The sequence below is a fragment of the Diuraphis noxia genome, unplaced genomic scaffold (genome assembly GCF_037042655.1).
Source record: "Diuraphis noxia isolate RWA-SAM2 unplaced genomic scaffold, SU_Dnox_SAM2 contig0004, whole genome shotgun sequence".
NCBI classification, from domain to species: Eukaryota; Metazoa; Arthropoda; class Insecta; order Hemiptera; family Aphididae; genus Diuraphis; species Diuraphis noxia.
The window spans coordinates 49,439,671-49,460,736 of NW_028301714.1; the positions used below are offsets into that span (position 1 = coordinate 49,439,671).

General features: G+C 29.1%; 2 protein-coding genes and 1 pseudogene across 2 annotated transcripts; 1 reads left to right on the plus strand and 2 right to left on the minus strand.

The window, feature by feature from the left end:
- Window positions 1–5,540: 5,540 nt before the first annotated feature.
- LOC107163462 (uncharacterized) lies at window positions 5,541–9,994 on the minus strand (annotated as a pseudogene).
- Window positions 9,995–11,697: 1,703 nt separating this feature from the next.
- LOC149056150 (uncharacterized) lies at window positions 11,698–14,121 on the minus strand. Its single transcript, XM_089227026.1, has 5 exons — window positions 13,510–14,121; window positions 13,084–13,402; window positions 12,505–12,714; window positions 12,104–12,441; window positions 11,698–12,039 (listed from the first exon to the last, which is right to left on the minus strand). Exons 1-5 carry the CDS (start codon window positions 14,110–14,112, stop codon window positions 11,698–11,700), a joined length of 1,812 nt encoding a protein of 603 aa, XP_089083152.1. The 5' UTR covers window positions 14,113–14,121.
- A 268-nt stretch (window positions 14,122–14,389) lies between these two features.
- On the plus strand, window positions 14,390–18,805 carry LOC107163458 (pyruvate kinase-like). The gene is made up of 9 exons (XM_089227565.1): window positions 14,390–14,443; window positions 14,525–14,654; window positions 14,932–15,164; window positions 15,396–15,579; window positions 15,695–15,904; window positions 16,155–16,339; window positions 16,581–16,823; window positions 17,204–17,426; window positions 18,597–18,805. The coding sequence occupies exons 1-9, from the start codon at window positions 14,390–14,392 to the stop codon at window positions 18,782–18,784; spliced, it is 1,650 nt and encodes a 549-aa protein (XP_089083691.1). The 3' UTR covers window positions 18,785–18,805.
- Window positions 18,806–21,066: the final 2,261 nt, after the last annotated feature.

The window sequence follows — 21,066 nt, forward strand, 5'->3', positions numbered from 1 at the left end:
AATAATGTTGAGCACGATTTTTCGGTTATCAGAGCAGCTCGTTGAATACTACGCTCATTATCGTTTTATTATTGTGTCCGCCGCCGCGCGCCGCCGATGATAATATTATATTAGCTGGTATACATCATACATAATAGTAATAATAATAATAATATGCGGAGAATTAATAGGTGTATATCTACGCGTATGTGTGTTGATCGGTTCTTGAACACAGCGGCGGCTAGCTATTTAGGCGTTCACAATAAGGTTTTTTATTCTTTTCGGCAATTTTGTTGTCCGGCCAGTCGTTTAGATGTGTGTATAGTGTGTTCATACCACGTAGAGGGTGTCTGTGTGTATTTGTGTGTGTATAACATATATAGTACCTATATACCGTTTACAAACGACTTTTTCATGATGTTGCCCGCCGCCGCCAGTCATCGTTTTACACACATATATGATCGCATTGTGGCCGGGACCGTGTGAAGGAGCTGCTCCGTCGGCGTGTGTGTAATTAGCACATTCTACCCACCCCTCCCGCCTGGGCACGGTACCGAATATAATATTATTACTGTATACTTTCCCCCTTTCTCTCACCATACCATGTCTGTCATTGTGGTATATCGTAATTTTTGTATATGGGTGTTGTGAGTGTCGTATAATATATACATACATACTTATATATATGTTTATATAGTGATGATATACGTAACCACTGTATAAAGTATTGTGGTACTATGGTTGCTTTAATGACTCGTCGCCGACAAAGGCTTCAACGACGACACAACACGAGTACCTGTACATATTCGTATACAGAGTGACAGAGTGTTCCTAAAACTTTCTAATGGATTCAGTTATTCGATGATAATATGTAGCTATTTTATGTTAGTACGTATATCCGTTATCCGTATATATAATATGTAATAAATATGTATTGCAAATTTTAAAGTACCTTATAACTATAATAATGTGTTACCTATACAATAAATATGCATACTTGTATGGCTGTATCTGCTAATGTAAACGATTCATAATACACCAATTTAGGTGCTGGTACTAATACTAAATTTCTCAAACTTTAATATACCACAGCCAAGGCGACCACCATCCACATGGTTTACGTTAAGCCGTGGATTCCCAATATTCAGTGGACATGTCGAGTAGAGACATTAAATTCTACACAACATTCAACACTACGGTGAGTGAAAACCCGCAGCTATACTATAATATACTATTACACTCGCGATCACACTATTTATACTAAAATATTTTTAATTGATGTTCCTGAATGGAAAACAGTGGTCACCAACCGTTTTTTCCGAATTGATGTCTAATTTTTTGAATATTTTTTATCAAGTCATTTTTGCGTCACTGCTTATGCTAAGAGGGTTAAGTGTGAATGTGCCGATGAAACATGTCATTAGTTCGGAAAAAAAGTGTGTCAATATATTATGGTAAGATGCAGTACATACATTAGTCACCTCGCCTATAGTGATTATAATATATTTTCATCATTAATGAATGCACATTATTACGATTTACGATACATATTGTCATAATTATGCTTCTTTTTCGAGCGTGAGTTATTAGAGCTAGGTGTATGCTATTTATCATGTTATTTGAAAAAAAAGGTGTTTATATTTCACATTTTTTTTTTTACTAAGGTGTCTCTACGATTGTTATTCAGTATTAGGTAGTTAGTTATTTTATTTTCACATAATGTAGTGTACTAGAAAGTTGTGTGTATAGATGGTTTTTAAAATCCAACTCAAACCTTGATGACACAGTCGCGTGGACCACTAAGTCTTATGCCGTAAAAAAATATGTAGACGAAATAGGTATAAAACTGAAGTTTATAATGCCAACTGGGGATATTAATCGATATCGATTTTTTTGATATTAGACCTCGTTGCCGCCGCAACAAGTGGGGCTACACGGCTGACACACTCGTCACATGTACAGGTACAACAACATCATAGGGCAGTCTTCTCGTCTCCTTACGTAACGCAAAATGTATACAATATACATACATACATATAATATTATATTAAATACTTATATAGGATACAAACGAGCCTTCACACGGGCTGTCATATAAGATAATGCATTATCTTATATATGGCATGCCACGCTGTGCGGGCGCGTTTCAAAAATATGATACGGCAATGATGCCGCACATAAAAATATAAAACTACCAAACGCCGCGACCGTTTGAAGTGGTCGGCTATAATACATACACACACTCGCGCGCGCTTACTTATTTCTCTAAATATATATATATATGAATGTATATTAATTATGTATGTGTGTGATATTGTATAATATATTATAATTCTGCGTTATGTTGTTACACATGTCACGGGTATTGAATTTATAAACAACGATTTAAAAAATGTCTATTATATTATACGACCATCGTGTATATAATATAAAACAATATTAAGTAGACCCGTAACCCGTTCCATGTCGATTTCATTTATGTGTTAATTCCGCGCGCGTTACTGCATGAGTTTCCGAGTTTGGATGGTTTTTCGGTTATATAGTTAACCATCACGAAAAATAACGTGTAATGAAATTCAGTAAAATATTTATTTGCTTGCTATCGTTTACGTGTGATGTATAAACTAAGTACATACTGACTTTTTTGGCATCGTTAACACGTTGGTGGCATAACCAAAACCTACCATCATGATTATAATAATTGGAAAACAAATTGTCCAATTGTAAACTGTCTCTCTTGTCCACTCATTCTCTCTTACTGGCTATCAGTTTCCATGTATTTATATTTTTACTTTATACTTTAGGCATGTTGCTATTATGCACCTACTCACCTAATCAGATTATTATTAAAAAGAAAAAAAACAATTTTATAATTTTAAGGATACGCGAGCGGCACTTGTACTTTACAGAAAGTAATTTAAATTTTCGACAACTTGTAACATATTTAAATATATATATATATTCATAATAATACACACATATATATATATACATTTTTATGAACTTTTGACAATTTTGTGAGTTCCTAGTCTCCTTCCAATGTGTAAACGACATTCGAGTCATCGCTGTTCCGCGTGATCTCGTATAACGACCTCGTTTCATCCCAATATATACAATTGTGGCTGCTGACATTAGCGTTTTACGAAATAATATCCGTTTGTTTGCGCGATCGTTAACTTCAAGTTTCCACTCGTATAAAACATACAATGTAATATTTACGTATGATACTACAGTCTGATTTCGTATAGACATCGCGCGATCGCTATGTAAGTATTAGGTAAAGGAAGGTATAATATTATTATACTTACCAGATTACTGACTGTTTGTATTTGTTTAGAAAGCATTCAGCATCCGTTTCGGATCTATATACGGATAGTAAGCGTACGGTTTCATATTTGCACGTGGTGTATAATACTACTAATAATGATTAATATTAACATTATAATCTACCAGACGGAGAAAACGAACGTAAAATGTAATATAATGTTCGTACAGCGAAAAAAATTGATATGGCTAGTGCTATATACACAGTTATATGTACACCCTTTTTACCCACCTTATTATGGTCTATCAGTAAACTATATTTCTCGTGTACCTAATAACGATGTGATGGCGATTCAATTTATTGTTGAAAATAATAATTATGTATTATGATTTATGATACCTCCGATATGCTAGGTGGTCTTTGCAGTAGGATTTGGTCTAACTATGAAATGAGATGTCGATAGTAAAAATAATTTATATGAATTTAGATTTCAAAATAAATTTTAACATACAACAGATAAATGTTAGCAATATTTAACATCACAAAAATAATTAGGTATTCATCATTCAAATTTTATTTATAATTTATGATTTTGATTAGGAAAGTACGTATTACTTAATTACAAATTATTTTGATCATTGAAACCTTATACGATTTAAAATTTTAAAGCATTTTTGGTAAGGAATTTTTTGGGTCAACAAAATTTCATTTTTATTATAAATATCTGTATGTTATTTTTTTACCTCGTTCATATTTCCATTTTTTTCAGCTCATTCCAATCTAAAAACATTGCACTTCCGATGTCCATTCAACTTTTAAGTTTAAGGTGTTTGTCTGAGTGTCATTTGGAGCTAATTCATATTAAATTATTGTTTTGAAAATAAATATATCAATGACAAACATAATAATAATTGATAATTTATCAAGTAAAAAAAATAACAAATTTCAATTTCGAAAATAGCAGTCCGGTTAACGCACCAGTGTAACCGTTTTCACTAGTCCTGTGAAACCAGCTAGAGATAGTGTGTCGGAGCCCTGTCTTCGTGTGTGGTAAACCTCTGGCCCGGTTTCTTAAGTACGTATAATATTTTACCGTATAATATAATATTATTACTATTATTGCCAAGGGTATATTATTATAACTATTATCATGGTCCCACAAAAGGTTTAAAACTCTGTAGTAACTCCACACACACATGTATTGTATATAAACTACGCTGACAATAACAAACACACACTGATATGCTACATGGTCATTCCCAGATTTAGCGCACAGGAATAGGGAGGGGGGGAGGCGTAAAAGATTTCAGATCAAAACACGCGTGTCCCAGAGATTTCAATTTTATTTTTAATACGAAAAAAGGGCCGAGGATTCGCAGCAGGGTGCGTACGTACGCCGGTAGCGTGCACGGTTCGTTTACCTGTGCACAGCAGTCGACTTGTCAATGTATATACATGTGGTGGCATATATTACTATACACACGCCGTTTATACGATTTTTATTTTTTTTTACTGAGCTCCTACCTGTGTATATATTTAAAGGATAATTATCTTGGTGACTTGAAAATAGAACCGCGTCGGGCAGCTTCATAAAATAATAATTTACATTTAAATTGGTTTCCGCTGAAGAACGTTATCGCGGCAACATTCGGATTCTTGACGTTTTTCTTTTTCGTTTAAAAACAATTTTCCCGTTGCCTCCGTTGACGATAGTGTAGCCAACATTCCAATAACACAAGCATATAACAGTGTGAAACACATACGTGCGCGTAGGTTATACCATATAGTTCTAGTATTGATATAAAATAAAACTATTAAATACCTATACTATAAGGTTATGTTGGATGCTTTTTTATTTTGTAAACGTAAATAAAATTGACTAGTCACATATTTCCATCTAAAACTGTATAATGGCACGAGTTGGTTCATAAAATATAATTGGGCTGAAAATAGGTTGATAGGTATCAAATAGTTTTATATTCATCCGTCAGATAGATATATTTTAAACGTCCTCTGATGGATCATGAGGCGAGAGATAAAAACATATATTAATATATTGTATACAGTATGTTTAAAATGTCTTGCATGTATATACTGTTTTATAAGAACACCTAAAAAACAAAAATAAAAATGAAGTATGCTGTTAGCATGATAGTATATTTTAATTGTTACATGTCTTAAACTAAATACATAGGTAAGTATCATAATATCCTATAATATGATAGGTATAGTTCGTGTATTACTAAATAGTATTTATATTGTATACCTAGGTACTATTATCAAATATTTAGTGTTCTTATTTCATATTATATTGATCTCTTGCGGCTGGTGGGAAAAATCCTGCGAGATTTTCCATATGTTGTTTAACAATAGTTATCTGTTCTTTTTTCATGTCTGCCATTCTGCGAAAAACGTACAATATAAACAAAAAATTATAACTCTTGAATAACAAATGGTTTTAAGAACTTTGGAAGTTGTGTGTGAAAAGTTGTTTTAGTTATTTACGCAGTAAAAACTTTTCGAACTAACGTGATGGAACTATATAATATGTATAATCTAAGTATATACAATATTTGTATCGAACCATTTGAATACTTTAAATAGCTGAACTTATATTGGATTATTTATAAGTTTTTGTTTTAACACAAAATTTATTTAACTATTCAATATAAAAATTTTCGCTAATTACTTAATATCAATGATTATTTATTAATTATTATATTTATTTATTTGTTTTTATTTTTCAATTTATAATACAATTTAAAATAAAAGATGACGTAGATCACGTAATGTTATTAGGTATGTATATAGATACAATTATTTTTGGAACTAGTAATTTAAAATGTCATCATCGGTCTACTTATTTTCCCCATCTAAAAAAAGTTTTTATTTGAACTTAAATTTGTTTAAAATACCTATACAATTTTCAAACCGAAAACGGGTTTCTTCAAAACGACATTCAAAGTTGTCGATTTGTGCATTTTTAGCTGATAAAAAATACTTGTGGTCCTGTACCTCCCGTATTCTTCTGATCTAATCCAATGTGTTTTTTTTCACGCTAGTAATATTTGAGTTTATGGAACAACGGTTTTAGATGTAGAAGAAATTAGAGTAAATACACGGTAACAAAAACTCAGTCTTAATTTCCGTTAGAGATCAATATATAAATAAATCTAGGAATTGCAATTGAAAAGAAACTTTTCTTGTTACCGTATTCTCATCTTTTGACAATTTGTCTAAAACATGTACACTTGTTATCTCGACATTTTTTTTGAAAATTGAAATAATTCTATATTCTTGAAACCATCGTGTCTCACAGAATGCTGGTGTGTTTGGCATACATTTTCTACGTAAATCAGATTCACGAAAAAAATTTATAATATAATCGTTTACTGTTGAAATTGTGTTAGGTTTTTTTGCGACACAATTTAAGTCACTGACTTTCAGAGTTTAATTTATGACTTGTACGGTGAAAAAATAGAGCATTATGTGGATATTAGGCTTGTAAAATTAATTGCACCCCATTGATCTTCCCTGCCATGATTACGCAACCATCATAGCCTTGCCCAACAAGCTTCGTTTCATGGATACCTTCGTTTTGAATTAAATTATCTATTGCATTAGCTATGTTGAACCATCAACACATTATACACTATAGTTAGTCAAAACAATTATAACCATACATGGTTAACAAATACAGTTAAGTTGTAAAATAGAAAAAAATGTCATACGAGTACGTATTAGGACGTGTCATGAAAATTTTACTATTCCAAAATAATATAATATGTAGTGTACTCTGTACAATAATATTAAATTTAAATTTAATTCTTTAAGGTTTATTTACGCGATCACAGTACTTCTGCACTATATAATAGTAGGTATGCGTTTTTAAAAAGTTATTGGAATAATATCCTCTAATATTGACATTATCGCACTTAACGAATACACGCACCTATTCATTACAATCGGTCCCACTTAACTACTTTTAGACATATCTTGTTTAATATTTTGATTTTAATGTAAAACTTACATGTTTGGTATAAAAAAAATAGAATCCAGTTTGAGGCGCAGGGAGTCAATTGCTCCCCCTTCCCCACCCTTCCTACGCCCATTAGTAATTTTGAGTAAGTCAAATAATAATAATATGCTGTAAACGTCTTTTTGTAAATATTATATTTTATTATTATATAAGGGAAGTTCTACGCGTTCACGCGTCAAAAATGTGGTCCATTTATTCGTAGTTCATCACAACCTTTTTCTGTTTTTGTCTCAGATCGATCGAAGTTTTTAATTCTTTTCCATAATTGATCATTTGTTGTCGTCTTTCAGCAATTTTTTTCTCCTCTTCCTCGTTAAATATTTGATTCTTTTTCAATAACTGTGACATCAAATAGTATATGGTTTTTAAATACTAATAATTAATAATTTTTTCTGATACCATTTTGTCCAGAGCAAAATCTTTGTCTTTCTCTGCTTTCTCCTTCTCTTTTTTAATGTTTATTTGCATTTCATTTTGCTTCAAAATATTGTCCCGTTTCAGAATTTTCAGATCGTTCTCTTTTTTCTCTGCCGACAAAGTGGTACTTCGGTGTTGTTCGTGTATAAGTTTGTTTTGTATTTCCATTTTTTTCGATGTGTTTGACTGCAAAAATAAAATTTGCATTTATACATTTTAAAAATAATGTATTATACTGTAATTAAAATTAATAATTTCAGTAGTATTATATCATTAATTTGAATTTGCCAATCGAATTTTATTTACCGTTAAGGATGTTAAATTATCAGCTAAGCATTTATATATTCGGTCATTTTCTTCTTTCTTCTGGTTTTTAAATTCTTCCTGTTGTTTATTACGCTTATCAATTTCTATCACATACTCTTCTATACGGCTATACATAAATACTATTATGATACAGTACAACAACAGAAAAAATATTTCGAATCTTACTCAAGAAAATGTCTTCTCGGAGTAACTATTTACGAGTCGACAAGTCTACTCGGATTCTTACTTATTTCCAAGACTGAGCAAGTAACTGATTTTGTTATTTCGTAAGTTATGTTAAGTTAATATAGACAAACTTAAGTAAAATTTAAAATTAGAAGTTACTTTTCATTTTAATTTAAGTCGGTACAACTTAAAAGTTAATTTAAAAAAAACAATCAGCTTAGTTAGATATAAGTTAATTTTTTTCCATAAAAATTAACAGTTATACCTATATTTTAGATTTTGAACACAGCGATGTATGTATTGATTTTACAATGATGTGTTTTTATCTGTATCTTTGTTGGTACACAATAAGTAGTCGAAATAATAATACTTCGATTTTCAACTTTAGTAACAATAGCTTTACCGGTGGGAAAGTGAATCTAGTTGTTGCGTTAAGGAGATCAAAATTTGAAATTCTCAGTAGTTTTCAAAAGCGCCAAAAAAAAAAAATTTCAAATTTAGAAAAAACGGGAATTTTTTGGCAAAATCAACATTGGATAGTTTTGTTATTCAACAACGAATATTTATAGAAATTTAAAATTTACACTATATGTTTGTTTTGTCAACTATTCATATACCGAAATTTTTTCGAAATATTTAAACTTTTTTAAAGTTTAATTTAAATAATTTATTAACGTTTGAATTTTGAATTTTTTTATTCTATAAATGTCAATAAAATTGTATTTATCGGGGCAAAAACCTTGAAAATGTAATACAAGTTGGTTACCCATAACCATAAGTAAATATAATAACTGTTGAAAAATATTAATAATTACATAAGTACTTGAGTTACTAAATAACATGGAAAAAAATATAATTCCTTATTTAACTTAGTTAAAAGTAACTTTTAACTTGTATTAATGGAGCCTTGCAGTTATTTCTACTATCGGATTCTTACTTATTTGTTTTATCGGATTCTTTGCGTTCAATTTCCTTTAGCTCACTTTTAATTTTTCTATATTCTTCTAGTTCTTTCTGAGGACAATTCTTTTTAACATTATTTTTTTGTACTTCACTACTTCCGGTTGCTTCAAAAAACACAAAAGGACTGTTCTTTTGTAATAACACTTGTTGTTTTTTGGTGGTGTTTTCCTGCATTTGTTCTGTGATCGCCTTCTTATAATCTAACTTGAGTTCATTTTGTCGGGCTTGTAGTTCTTTTTCTTTCTTATCTTCTTCATTTCTCGTTTCTATCATTTTCAAATCATCATAATATATTCTGACTCTCTCTTCTTTTTTTAAAGCTTCATTTTCATTTATTTGACACATTAAATCTTTTTTTAAATAGGCCGTTCGTAATTCCTTTTCTGCATGTCGATGTTCGTGAGAATTATTTTGAAGTAACTGACTACGAAAAACAATAAGTTTTTTTTTTTAATTTAGTATTAACATGATTTAAAATATTAAATAACTTGGTTTTTATTTCGACAATTTCCTGGCGCTTTAAATCTGCCATCACTTGAGCAAGTTTTTGCTCTTGTTCCAACTCGGCAGTTTGTCTGGCCTGAGCTTCTTTAGCCTGAAAATACAAAATGTTATTCGAGTTGTTTATTGGTTTTTAATAAATCAAATTAAACTTTTTGTATATTCGTGAACATCTCTTCCTCTTCTGACTCTAAATGCATACGTCTGTACAACGACACATTGGCCGCGTTCTGACGCATTTTGCACATATCAATACAACGAACATCAGTAGATATCTGATCATTAATCTTTTTCTGTGCTGCAATTTGGCTGATCTCAGTTTTTTTATGTTCTTTCATACTTAGACAAATACAGAAATTAAATAAGTTTTAAATTATATTTTTAATCAATAGTCTCTAGAGTACCGACGTATAGAAAACTATAAGTATGTAGTTATAACGATTGATAAAACAAATATCATTAATTTACATTTATTATTACTATGACTACGTTTTATATACATTATATATCATGTAATCTAATAGTATTTGGTTATGTGTGTAGGGGATTTAAATATTTTAGCATCACAAAAATAATAACTTTGATACTAGATGTAGCATCCAGCACATTTTTCGAACTTGATTTTTATAAGTGGTATAAATAATAAATAGTATAGACTAATAGGACTGATGGTATTTCGGTATAGGTACTTGCCTTTAGAAATTAATTTGTTAAACGGTATACCACATGTAATAAAAAATTAAAAAAATGGAAGATTTCAAATGTCTATAAATAACTTAAAAATTGTTGAAATATTTATTAAGTATAGGAATTGATAAAATAAACATATGGTGTAAATTTCAAGTTTCTACAGTTAATTCGTTTTTGAATAACAACAAATAAAGAATACCGGTACAAGAGAAATTGAGTGAATAAAAATTTAATCGACTTCCAGTAAACATTTTTCATTTGATAAAAGTAAATAAACTCATGAAGAATCTTGTATTGAATTTTCAAATCTTAAATTTAAAAAGATGAATTTTATGAATTTTTAAATCAAAATAAATTGCAAATTTTTGTGATTTTTGCTTATTTTGTCAAAATTCAAACTTTTAATGCTTATCAAAAATAATTGTGATCATGTATTTTTAATGTTTTTTTCGTTGTGACAATATATTAGGAGCCTCGTATTACATATTGAAGCTTTTTACTAAACGATTAAAATTGTATTGTCATTTATAAAAAAAAAAAACTAAAAAGATTGAAAATTTCAAATGTCTATAAATAACTTTAAAAGATTTGAAATATTTTGAAAATTGTATCAAGTATAGGAAATTTCAGTATACACATTCAGTGAAAATTTCATATATCTACGGTTATTAATATAAATTATTAACAAATTTTGTTTTAGAGTAACACCAATATCTAAAATCGACTTTTTCAAAAATTGACTTTGCGTTAAAATTCTCGTTTTTCCTTTATGTTTTTAATGATTTTCCCGGTGTTTTTGAAAACTACTAGAAATTTCAAAATTTGACTTCCCCAACGCAACAACTATAAATCAATACATGCATTGCTCTGCTCAAAATCTAAAATACATATTTATGTAATCATGTAGTTTATACATATAGATTTTGATCGGTAAAGACAATTTAAAAAATCCAATTATATGTTGCTATAATTACCTATTGCCTATACTTACACTTTAAAAAAAAAAAAAATGAAGGAAAGTAGAGTCATTTCGTTAAAATCAATTTAATTTGATGTATATAATAATTATTAGAGCAAGTTTTAGTGCTTGCAACTTTTCTAGTAAAATTGCCAATAATATAGATTCTATTTAGTATATATTATGTATTATGAAACAATATTAAAGTAAAATTAATCAGTACTAGGTATATATTATTTATTATTTTGGTATACCGAATCACTTTGATTTTTTCAGTATACCGTTTCAAACCGGTATTGAAATCAATACTGTAATACCCGAAAATTATTTTTAATACAGTCAACACTAGACTATAGTGCTTTATAAATATATCATTATAATTTTCAAATAATATTATGAGTTTGATAAAAAAAATGCCATATCAATCTCCTTCTTCTTGGCAATGACTTTATGTTTATTTTTACGATTGTAATTAACTTTGGGCGATCTCTTTGCTATCTCGATGACAATATTTTTCATAATGACTTCCAAAACATAAATCTTTTTTTCATAAGATCCACCCATTCCGAACATAATCTTTGCCATCTTTCTAGCAAGTATATTAAATTTTGTGTAGGTCAATTCTTCAACATCTATTATATTATGAAAGGTAGGTGTATACGATTTTCCCGACAAACTAGATGCTAGTTGTTTGTGAACAAATGCCATTAATCTGTCAACTTGGATATCAGCGTGCTACACACAATATAAAATATTATAATTTAGTACCTATATCGGAATTAGAAATCTGCACTGTTACATTTTCAAGACAATATTTTTCAGGCATTTCGAAAATATTATCCATTAAATTTTCGTATTTTGTATTACCAATGTTTTTAATATAGCAAAAATTCAACTTTCGTAAAAATTCTTCCATTCTCTTTATAGTATTATTTGGATACATGTTATGTTCTGTAATTGTCTCCTCCTCTGTGGTTAAATAGCCAAACTTATTATCGTTCGTCAGAAAGTCAAAAACTATCGGTTCCACGTATTTTTCACTATTTTTTGTTATTAAAAATTGTTTTGGTATCAAATTGATAGTGTTTAAAAACTGGAGCCTATTAATTGTATTTTTTGAACGTCCCAGCATCCGGTCTACACAATTATATTATTCATTACATGAATGTTTAAATAGTTCAATCATATAAGTTAGCTTACAACTCATTCGTCTTTTTGTATATTCAAAAACAGTTCTTCTGCATATACCATTAACAATATACGAAACATTCTCATTAACATCTATTTCATGTTCTAGTATAAACTTAACTAAATTCATTATTTCAAGTGCGGTCGTTGATTTATCAATAAAGCCTTTAGCTTTAGTCACTGCATTATACACATCATCATCGCTGAGTTCATAGTCCAAATCTATAAATTATGTAACTCATTATAAAATCAGATGACATTTAAATTTAATGCAATATAAATGGCTAAGAAACTTTCTTTTGTTCATAAATTTTAAAATAATAATATGTTAAAATTATAATACTCATACGTACATAAATACTTAAACAGTATTTAAAATAAAATAAAAAAATTTCTGTTACATATTATTCCATAATTTAATTTTACTAAATTGCTAGTAAAATTTTGATTGCTTGTATTTTAAACTGAAAATGTCAAATTATGAGCTTGAGAAAAAAATTTAATATTAAGATTTAAATTCTGTCAAAATACACCTAATTTTTATAATATAAAAAATTTATATTATTTTTTCTTAAATCTTAGGTTACTAACCAGTCATTAAGATTTCCAAAAACGATGTATCCAATCCTAAGGTACGTTTAGCCACATTCTTTTCATCCTTAAGACTTGTTTTTTCATAGATTTTTCTAAAACCTTCGGGCATTGTATTATCTGAGTTTTTAGCCATATCTTCCAGAATTAATGATTTCCTATAAATACATTGTGTGAGCGAGTCCCAAATAGGTTCGATCTTCTGTAGAAAATGTCTACCAGCCTCGCAATTATTGAAATTATTTTTTAACATTGCAATTCTTTCTAAATAAACTCGAACATTATCCAAATTTGTTTGGTTATAAATCATTTCTAATTTCTAAAATAAAACAAAAACAAAATTGTAATTGATAGTTTCAATATTAATTACGATTAAATTATGAATAGGTAACTTAGTCAAGTTAACAAAAAATAATTTACTACTACCGATTGATCAGAATATGAGATACACTCTTCTGCAGAAATTTCTGCCGCCGGTTCATCATTCATTTCTTCTTCGTTTTCTGTGAACAATTCTTGGTCACTATTTTTAAAATCTTCAACTGTTTCATCTTCTAAACATTTGTCGATTAACTGTTGATTTTTTAATAATGTAATATTTTGATACTCAACTTTATTGTTATAACGTTCAATATCTCTTTTTTTCTTTTCATAAAGCCGTATTTCTTCTCTCTCAGCCAATAATTTCTGTGATTTCATATGTTTATCTTTAATAATTTGTATTTTTTCTCTATTTTTATAGCTCTCATGTATTATGTGATTTTGTAATCTTTGTTGAATTCGCTCTGATTTTTGATAGTTGGCTTCCAACTTTTTGTGATTATTTTTAACATTTTGCCGGTGTATTTTATCGATTCTGTTGTTATACTTTTCCACTAGTGTTCCAAGCAGTTCTTGACGTTTATTATTTTCACTCATACGATTTACTGTTTGAGTATTTAGTTTGGCGTCTATTAGGTTTTTTTTATTTTTACCTTCAAGATTTAATAATTCATCAATTTTTTTTAAACCAATCATTTTACTCTGCATTATAAAATAATAAACATTATGATCGTATAATAATTCACATTTATTTTATGAATAAATATTTCTTCAAAATATCGTTGTATTCTATGTTAATATTATTACATATTATCATAGTAACATGTGGTGTTTATTATTATTATTACTATTATTATTACGATATCGTCCATTTCTTAGGAAACGTTTATGTTATAACTTTTGGTTAGTGCAATCACTGTTGATTTAAATTGTTTTAAATATTTTTATTTTGTATCACAAATAATTTTGGAAATAAAGTTAAAATATGGACTCTAAAATTATATCTAACACTGAAGAACAATGCGTTGTATATCCCTGGGTAAGAAAATTCGTAGATTTAATAAATTATTTTTTATGTTTTACTAATCTAATATAAAAACAAATATATATATGTATAAAGGAACCTTGTCATGATAATGAAATGCAAATGAAAGCGTCTTTTGAGGATAACTATCTCGACCATATGAGTAATTTAAAAATTGAATCAAATCCATCACAAAATACATTAACAACTATAGCTTGTGGCATCCGTACGTATATTATGTACATATATCATTGGCGGTCCTATGGGTGGATCACCCCCCCCCCCCCCTTGGTTAAATATTAAATATAAAATTATTACATAAAATACATTTTTTTATGGCTTTTATTTTTGAGTACTTAATGTATTTAATGTGAAAAATATTTCGCCCCCCCCCCCCTGGAATTGGTCAAGGACCGCTACTGACATATATATGTATACACAAAATAGTTAAAATTTCGTATCCATAAATATTTTTATTATTGTTCATGCTATTATTATTTTAGTACATACCGTGAATAGAAGTTTAATAGAAGAATTTTGTGAAAGTGGTGCTTCTATGGTAATATTTGATTTTAACGGTTTATCATTTGAACAGTGTCGAAAAATGATCTTGGAAATTCGTCAAGGGGTTTTTAATTACAGTCTTAAAAAGAATAACCGAGTACCGTATTCAATGACATTAGTACTCGATCTTGAAGGATCGTGCATTACGACTGGAAGCATATTAAATACAACAGTGATAAATATTTATATAAAATAATAAATAATAATTAATAAATAACAGTTATGATTTCTAAGAAAAGTTATTCGAGTAGCACGTTTTGATTGTTAAACAGAACAATGAATACAATATATTATATAATAATAGTTTATAAAAAGTGTGAAATCATAAAAAATTTTATTTTTTAAACAATTTATTAATATCATGTTTCAAATAATTTGATAAAATACTAATTTTACTTGATAGACTACACAACGTTTGATAGAATTATCGACGAACTCACATGTTTACGTTACCAACGATATAGAATACAAATTTAAATGTACGGAGGATCGTATTTATGTGAACAGTGATATAATTCTTCGACTAAAATCTAATGATCGGATATACTTGGACTACGGAAAAATCGAATTGGCCGTAATCAGAGTTGGTTAGTACGTAAACGTTATGTTATGTTATTATCATAACGATAAAAGAAGAATATTATTACGCGATGTCTTCAAAAATTTAAAAAATAAATAAATACATTTTTTTCTACTGCACAGACGAGGATGAGGTATATTGTGTGATAAAGCGAGGAGAATTTTTGGGTTCTGAAAAAGTAGTCCACGTGCCGGGAATTCCGGTTGGCTCGACGGCACTCTCAAAACTAGATGAAGAGAAAATTCGCACAGGGATCCAGCTCAAAGTGGACGTAATATTGGTACCCGGTGTCAGGAACTCTGTGTTTTTCGACCATGTACGCAAGTTTGTTGGTAAGTCGAGCATGAATATCTGCAATCGACACACGGCCTTTGTTCTTCTATTTCTTCTCTTCCGTGTCTAGTTTTAAGATTACAATAGCCTCCATTCTATAATTTTACCAGACTTATTTTTCATCCCATACCAGTACTTTTCAAACTCCGTTGGTCAGGTCTACATTCCACTTGATCTATTGAAGGTTTTCCATAGCTCTCGTGTAACAATTGTTCCATTATGTGTTTACATATGCATTTCAATTTTAAGCCACAGAGCGAGGTAGGGATATCAGCTTGTTTGTGAAAATTGATAACACTGTTGGACTGGAGAACATTGATGATATAATACCGGGCGTAGACGGCATGTTCCTGAACCGACCAAACTTATCCATGGAGGTCGGTCACGACAAGATATTCCTGGCTCAGAAAATCGTCTTATCTAAATGCAACTTAGTGAGTTTTCAAGACATTCAATGCGTTTTTTTTCATATCTGGATTATCTGAAAATAACAACTTATTTTTATTTTTGAGAAGACGAATATAAGAAATTGGTTATTAAAAAAAAAAAAATGATTTAATTCTTAATTTTGATAAACATACATTTTAAACAATAGATACATAAATACATAAATAATAGATTGAGTGATCAAAATATAATTTAGCAATTTATATACCTAACTGTTATACCATACAGGCTGGAATACCGACGATCACGTATGGGGAATTTCTTAATTCCATGGAAGTAAGTACGGTACCTACGAGTGCTGAAGTAAATGACCTCATAAATACTGTAATGGACGGAACAGATTGCATTTATCTGGATGTAACAATGCGTAGTGCAAACAAATTGCATTGCATTCAGTACGCGTCTTCGCTGTGTCGGCAGGGTGAAGCAGCTATATGGGAACAACAGTTGTTCACGGATCTCAACAAAAAGGTACAATAACAATCGTCACGGTATTATTAGTTTTGTTCAGGTTTGTACACCTACAATTTTAACTGTTAGAATAATTTAATTGTTTGTATGTTTTTAAAATCAACTTTAAGTTATCAAGTACCTGATTTAAAATAATTTAGGAAAATCATTGAAAAATGTATTTATACTAGAATATTTAAACACAGATTATCATAATAACTTATTAATTTTTATTAATATCTTATTATTAATAAGAATAACCTTTACTAAATGAACAATTGGTTTTGATTCCGTTATTTTGCGATTTACGATCTATAAGACCTTACCCATCCTATGACAATTATACATATTGACTATAATATTATAATATATAGTACCTATGATATTAAATGTGCTTTTAGTGCAAACCAAAAATCGATCCCGCCCACGCTGTTAGCATCGGGTGTGTTGAAGTATCGTTTAAATGTCATGCAGCCGCGATTATTGTGATCACCACATCCGGGCTGTCGGCCCGGTTCATTGCTAGGTACCGTCCAAGATGTCCCGTGTTAGCGATCGTTAGGCACGGGAAGTCCGCGAGAAAGTTATCAGTGTGGCGTAATGTCATAGCATTGCAATATATAGGTAAGTAAATACAACAATAATAATGATAGCATGGTGTTTATATATAATGCATTAAAACCGTTTTGAAAGACTACGCGAGTATCATAATAGTTTTCAAAAGTATTACAGAAGAATATACATGTATGGTTTTATAAGGAGAGTGAAGGGACAATCTAAAATTAATTCAATTTAATTTTATATTTTTCAATTAATTAACAGTATACTTAGTAAATAGTTTAATTAATTACACATGATATGCCATCATTCAATACTCATTTCTGATAATCAATTATTTTTTTTAAATTATTGAAACACATAATTAACCATTTTAAATTTAAGCCCTAGAAAAATGGTATACTAATTGAAGATTCAAAGTCGATCAAGATAAATCTTTTCACACTACATTCACTCTAAAAAAGGTTCCATTTCCAAAAGTTAATCTTTATGAAGTCCAAATTCTCTCTTCCAAAACAGTAAAATACCTAAGAGTTCTATTAGACCGTCGCTCAATATATAAAATATAAAAGGTTACAATACAATCGCTTACACACACTAAGTCAATGCTACACATAAATACACACACTAACCTAAACATCAAATTGATAATAATATATAAAACCCTTCTAAAACCTGTCTGGACCATGAGCTCTAGCTCTGGGGTAGTGCAAAAAAATCAAACATACATAAAAATTCAAAATATTAAATGCCCTTCCCTTTGTTTCCAATCTTACACTCTATAATGACCTATAAATAGCAACAGTGCTTGATGAAGCAAAGATTTCACACCAAACTTCCTCTCAATTCTAATCCTCTTATAAAAAAATTATCTACCCTGTCCATATCATGTAATTCCCAAAGACGGCCTAAGTGAAGATGGAACCAAAAAAAAAAAATTAGGTAATGTCACTAATGGGTGGCTTCTTCCCTCAAAAGATTCATGTGTAATTAGAGATTACTCTGTATACATCTTTTTATTGTTCTAACTAAGAACAGATTGTAAATTTCTTATATAAAAAAAAAGTTTAAATCCAATTTTTAGCCAAATATGTTCTTAATCCATAATGTGGTTATTAAAATATTAATTACGAGATAATAATGTGGCATATTATAAGTGATAGTAGCTAAGATATTTTCAAGCGAATCTACTCATCCTATAATCATTAGACGACGTTGTGTTATATTATGTTACAGATCCAATTGAAAACATTTGGAAAGACATCGAAAATCGTACAAGATTTGCAATGGATTTTGGAAAAAGAAAAGGTATATTGCATCAGGGAGATTTAGTTTTGCACATGAGCTGTTCTAAACAAAGCGTGGGTTTCGCGAACACCATGAGTGTGTTCTACGTTAGTGCTGGAGACTTCGTTAACGCGTAACCGTTATGAACAACTTAAATTTTAATAAAATTGTATTAACAGATTTTGAGGCTATATTATTTGATTTAAAAATGATTCATGTTTGAATATATCACTTGTTACGTTAAATGATTATAGTATAAGTATTTCTGTATTGGTTTTTGTACATTCATCAGTTATAAATGCACTAATGAATTTTAGGTATTTTAGGTAGGTGAATATGATTAGGTACCTAATTAATCGTTTCATAAACCTAAATATTATATTAATAAAATGAGTATAATCTAGATTTATTTTCCTACCAGAAAATGTTATTGAAGTTGAATATCCAATTATTTATACGACTCTAAGAGGTGACGACAAGCACGCATACAAGAAAAAAACATCATTGTAAAATCAATGCATTCATTGCCCCGCTCAGAATCTAAAAATACAATTATGGAATAAGAGCATCTAGTATTTTAATTCGATGATTATCTGTAAATGTATTAACAATGTTTCAAATTTCTATATAAGGAAAAATTTAACATAAAAGTCAATCAAATATTTTTTGGATTAAAAATTTAGCCATTATTTTAACTACAAAATATCATTTTATTTTTATCTCTTATAAACTTTTGTAGTAATTATTCCACAATTACTTTTCATTAATTCATTTATTATTTTTTAAATTAAATGTGCTTATTACTCTATTCTGCTATTAGCCTATATTGCTTTTCCCTTTAGGCGACTATTCTTGATTTCTTAAAACCTAAGGGTCACAATAAATATTTTATTTTATGTACCTTCCAGATATTATTATTTGCTTTTAGTGTTTTTTTTATAAATACTTAGTAATCTCGGACTTTATTTTTATATTACATATTTAATAATTTGTCAATTTATTATGTATTTGGAGCGCTTATCTTATAACAAATATTCTAAAATAAGCATTACGAAATACGTTAGGTTAGCCTAACCTACGTTTTATAGTATACTTACATAATCAGAAATTGCAAGACATAAAATGTTCAATAATTTATCGATTACTTGAGGAAAACAACGATTATTATTTATTACTTAATGATAATATATTAAGTAAGGCGACCTGTTCTCTTAGATTGGGTCCTGGTTCAATCCATTTCTATGTAAATAAAAACACAACATTTTAATGTCTTTTTCAACCATCATAGGTCTATAATACGCAGTTGACTACGGTTAATCATTTCACAAGGACATCGTCTGTTATACAAAACTGCATACAATTTAAATTGAATTCAATTAAAAGTTTGTTTTATTTGATCAATGCACGTTTGTCGTAAAAGAACAATTGGAAAGTTTTACAATCCATTTTATTCGTCTTTGCAGAAGCATCGTGTCAGATTATTGGTTTCTTGATTGTATGCGTCACAATATATAGTAAATTTAACGACTTTAAATCTTCTCAGAACAAATGTAATCAAAGTTTTATATGTTATTGATTTATTTATACTCCAAAGAATAATCTTAATAAAGAAAATTAAACGTTCAAAAACGTGATCAAAGTTTATAGTTTAAGTATACTATTATGACTTAAGAGTTTTGTATTTTTGTGTAAATTAAAGTGATTACTTTTTAAAATGATATATTGTAATAAATTAATTTTGAACAATATTTCTTTAAAATTTTATCACTGTTATGATTGATAGTATTGACTCAAAATCTAAAACTACTAAATATAATGTATACACAGGATTTTGAATGTGGAATTTTAAAATGTATAATGTAAAATATTAATTAAAATATTTGACAGTTCTGTCTTTATCTGTCAGAAAGACAATTCGCAGTGAAGTTAACTGTTAAACACGCATTGGTGACCGTCGACTATCGACATATTATTGTCTATTTACATATGTCTTAGAGCTTAGACATTCGATCTGAATGTGGCCGTCGCTTTTAGAGTAATTTGTATGAAAATCAAAATTATCTTCGTGAAATCACAGAATAGTTAAAATTTAATCTATGTAATTACACAGTATAATAATATGTATCTTCTAAATTTTAGTGAAAATAAATCAAAATTATACATAGTATAAAGTGTTATAAATACATTGGTGTAAAACCAACTTAGGTATGTGTTCCTCGCGTGGTTCACTTGAAACTTTCAAGTCAAAAGCCGCAGGAATCTATGAAAACATAGAGGTCGAATAATACATATAGGAGGCACCTATACAATCAGTAAATCATAAGACATATACAGTGTGCCCGTTAAACGATATAGATTTATCGTATACCCGAAAACGGCGGATGACCGCAAAATAATATAATATAATGGATTTTCATTT

What these genes read in the sequence shown, in the direction of transcription:
- LOC149056150 (XM_089227026.1), bottom strand. Translation starts at nt 14,112, where the DNA reads ATGCAGAGTAAAATGATTGGTTTAAAAAAAATTGATGAATTATTAAAT. An exon ending in TCTCATATTCTGATCAATCG is followed by an intron (nt 13,403 to 13,509) that starts GTAGTAGTAAAT and finishes GTTTTATTTTAG; the next exon opens with AAATTAGAAATGATTTATAA. An exon ending in TTTGGAAATCTTAATGACTG is followed by an intron (nt 12,715 to 13,083) that starts GTTAGTAACCTA and finishes CATAATTTATAG; the next exon opens with ATTTGGACTATGAACTCAGC.
- LOC107163458 (XM_089227565.1), top strand. Translation starts at nt 14,390, where the DNA reads ATGGACTCTAAAATTATATCTAACACTGAAGAACAATGCGTTGTATAT. An exon ending in GAAGCATATTAAATACAACA is followed by an intron (nt 15,165 to 15,395) that starts GTGATAAATATT and finishes TTTACTTGATAG; the next exon opens with ACTACACAACGTTTGATAGA. An exon ending in CCATGTACGCAAGTTTGTTG is followed by an intron (nt 15,905 to 16,154) that starts GTAAGTCGAGCA and finishes TTCAATTTTAAG; the next exon opens with CCACAGAGCGAGGTAGGGAT.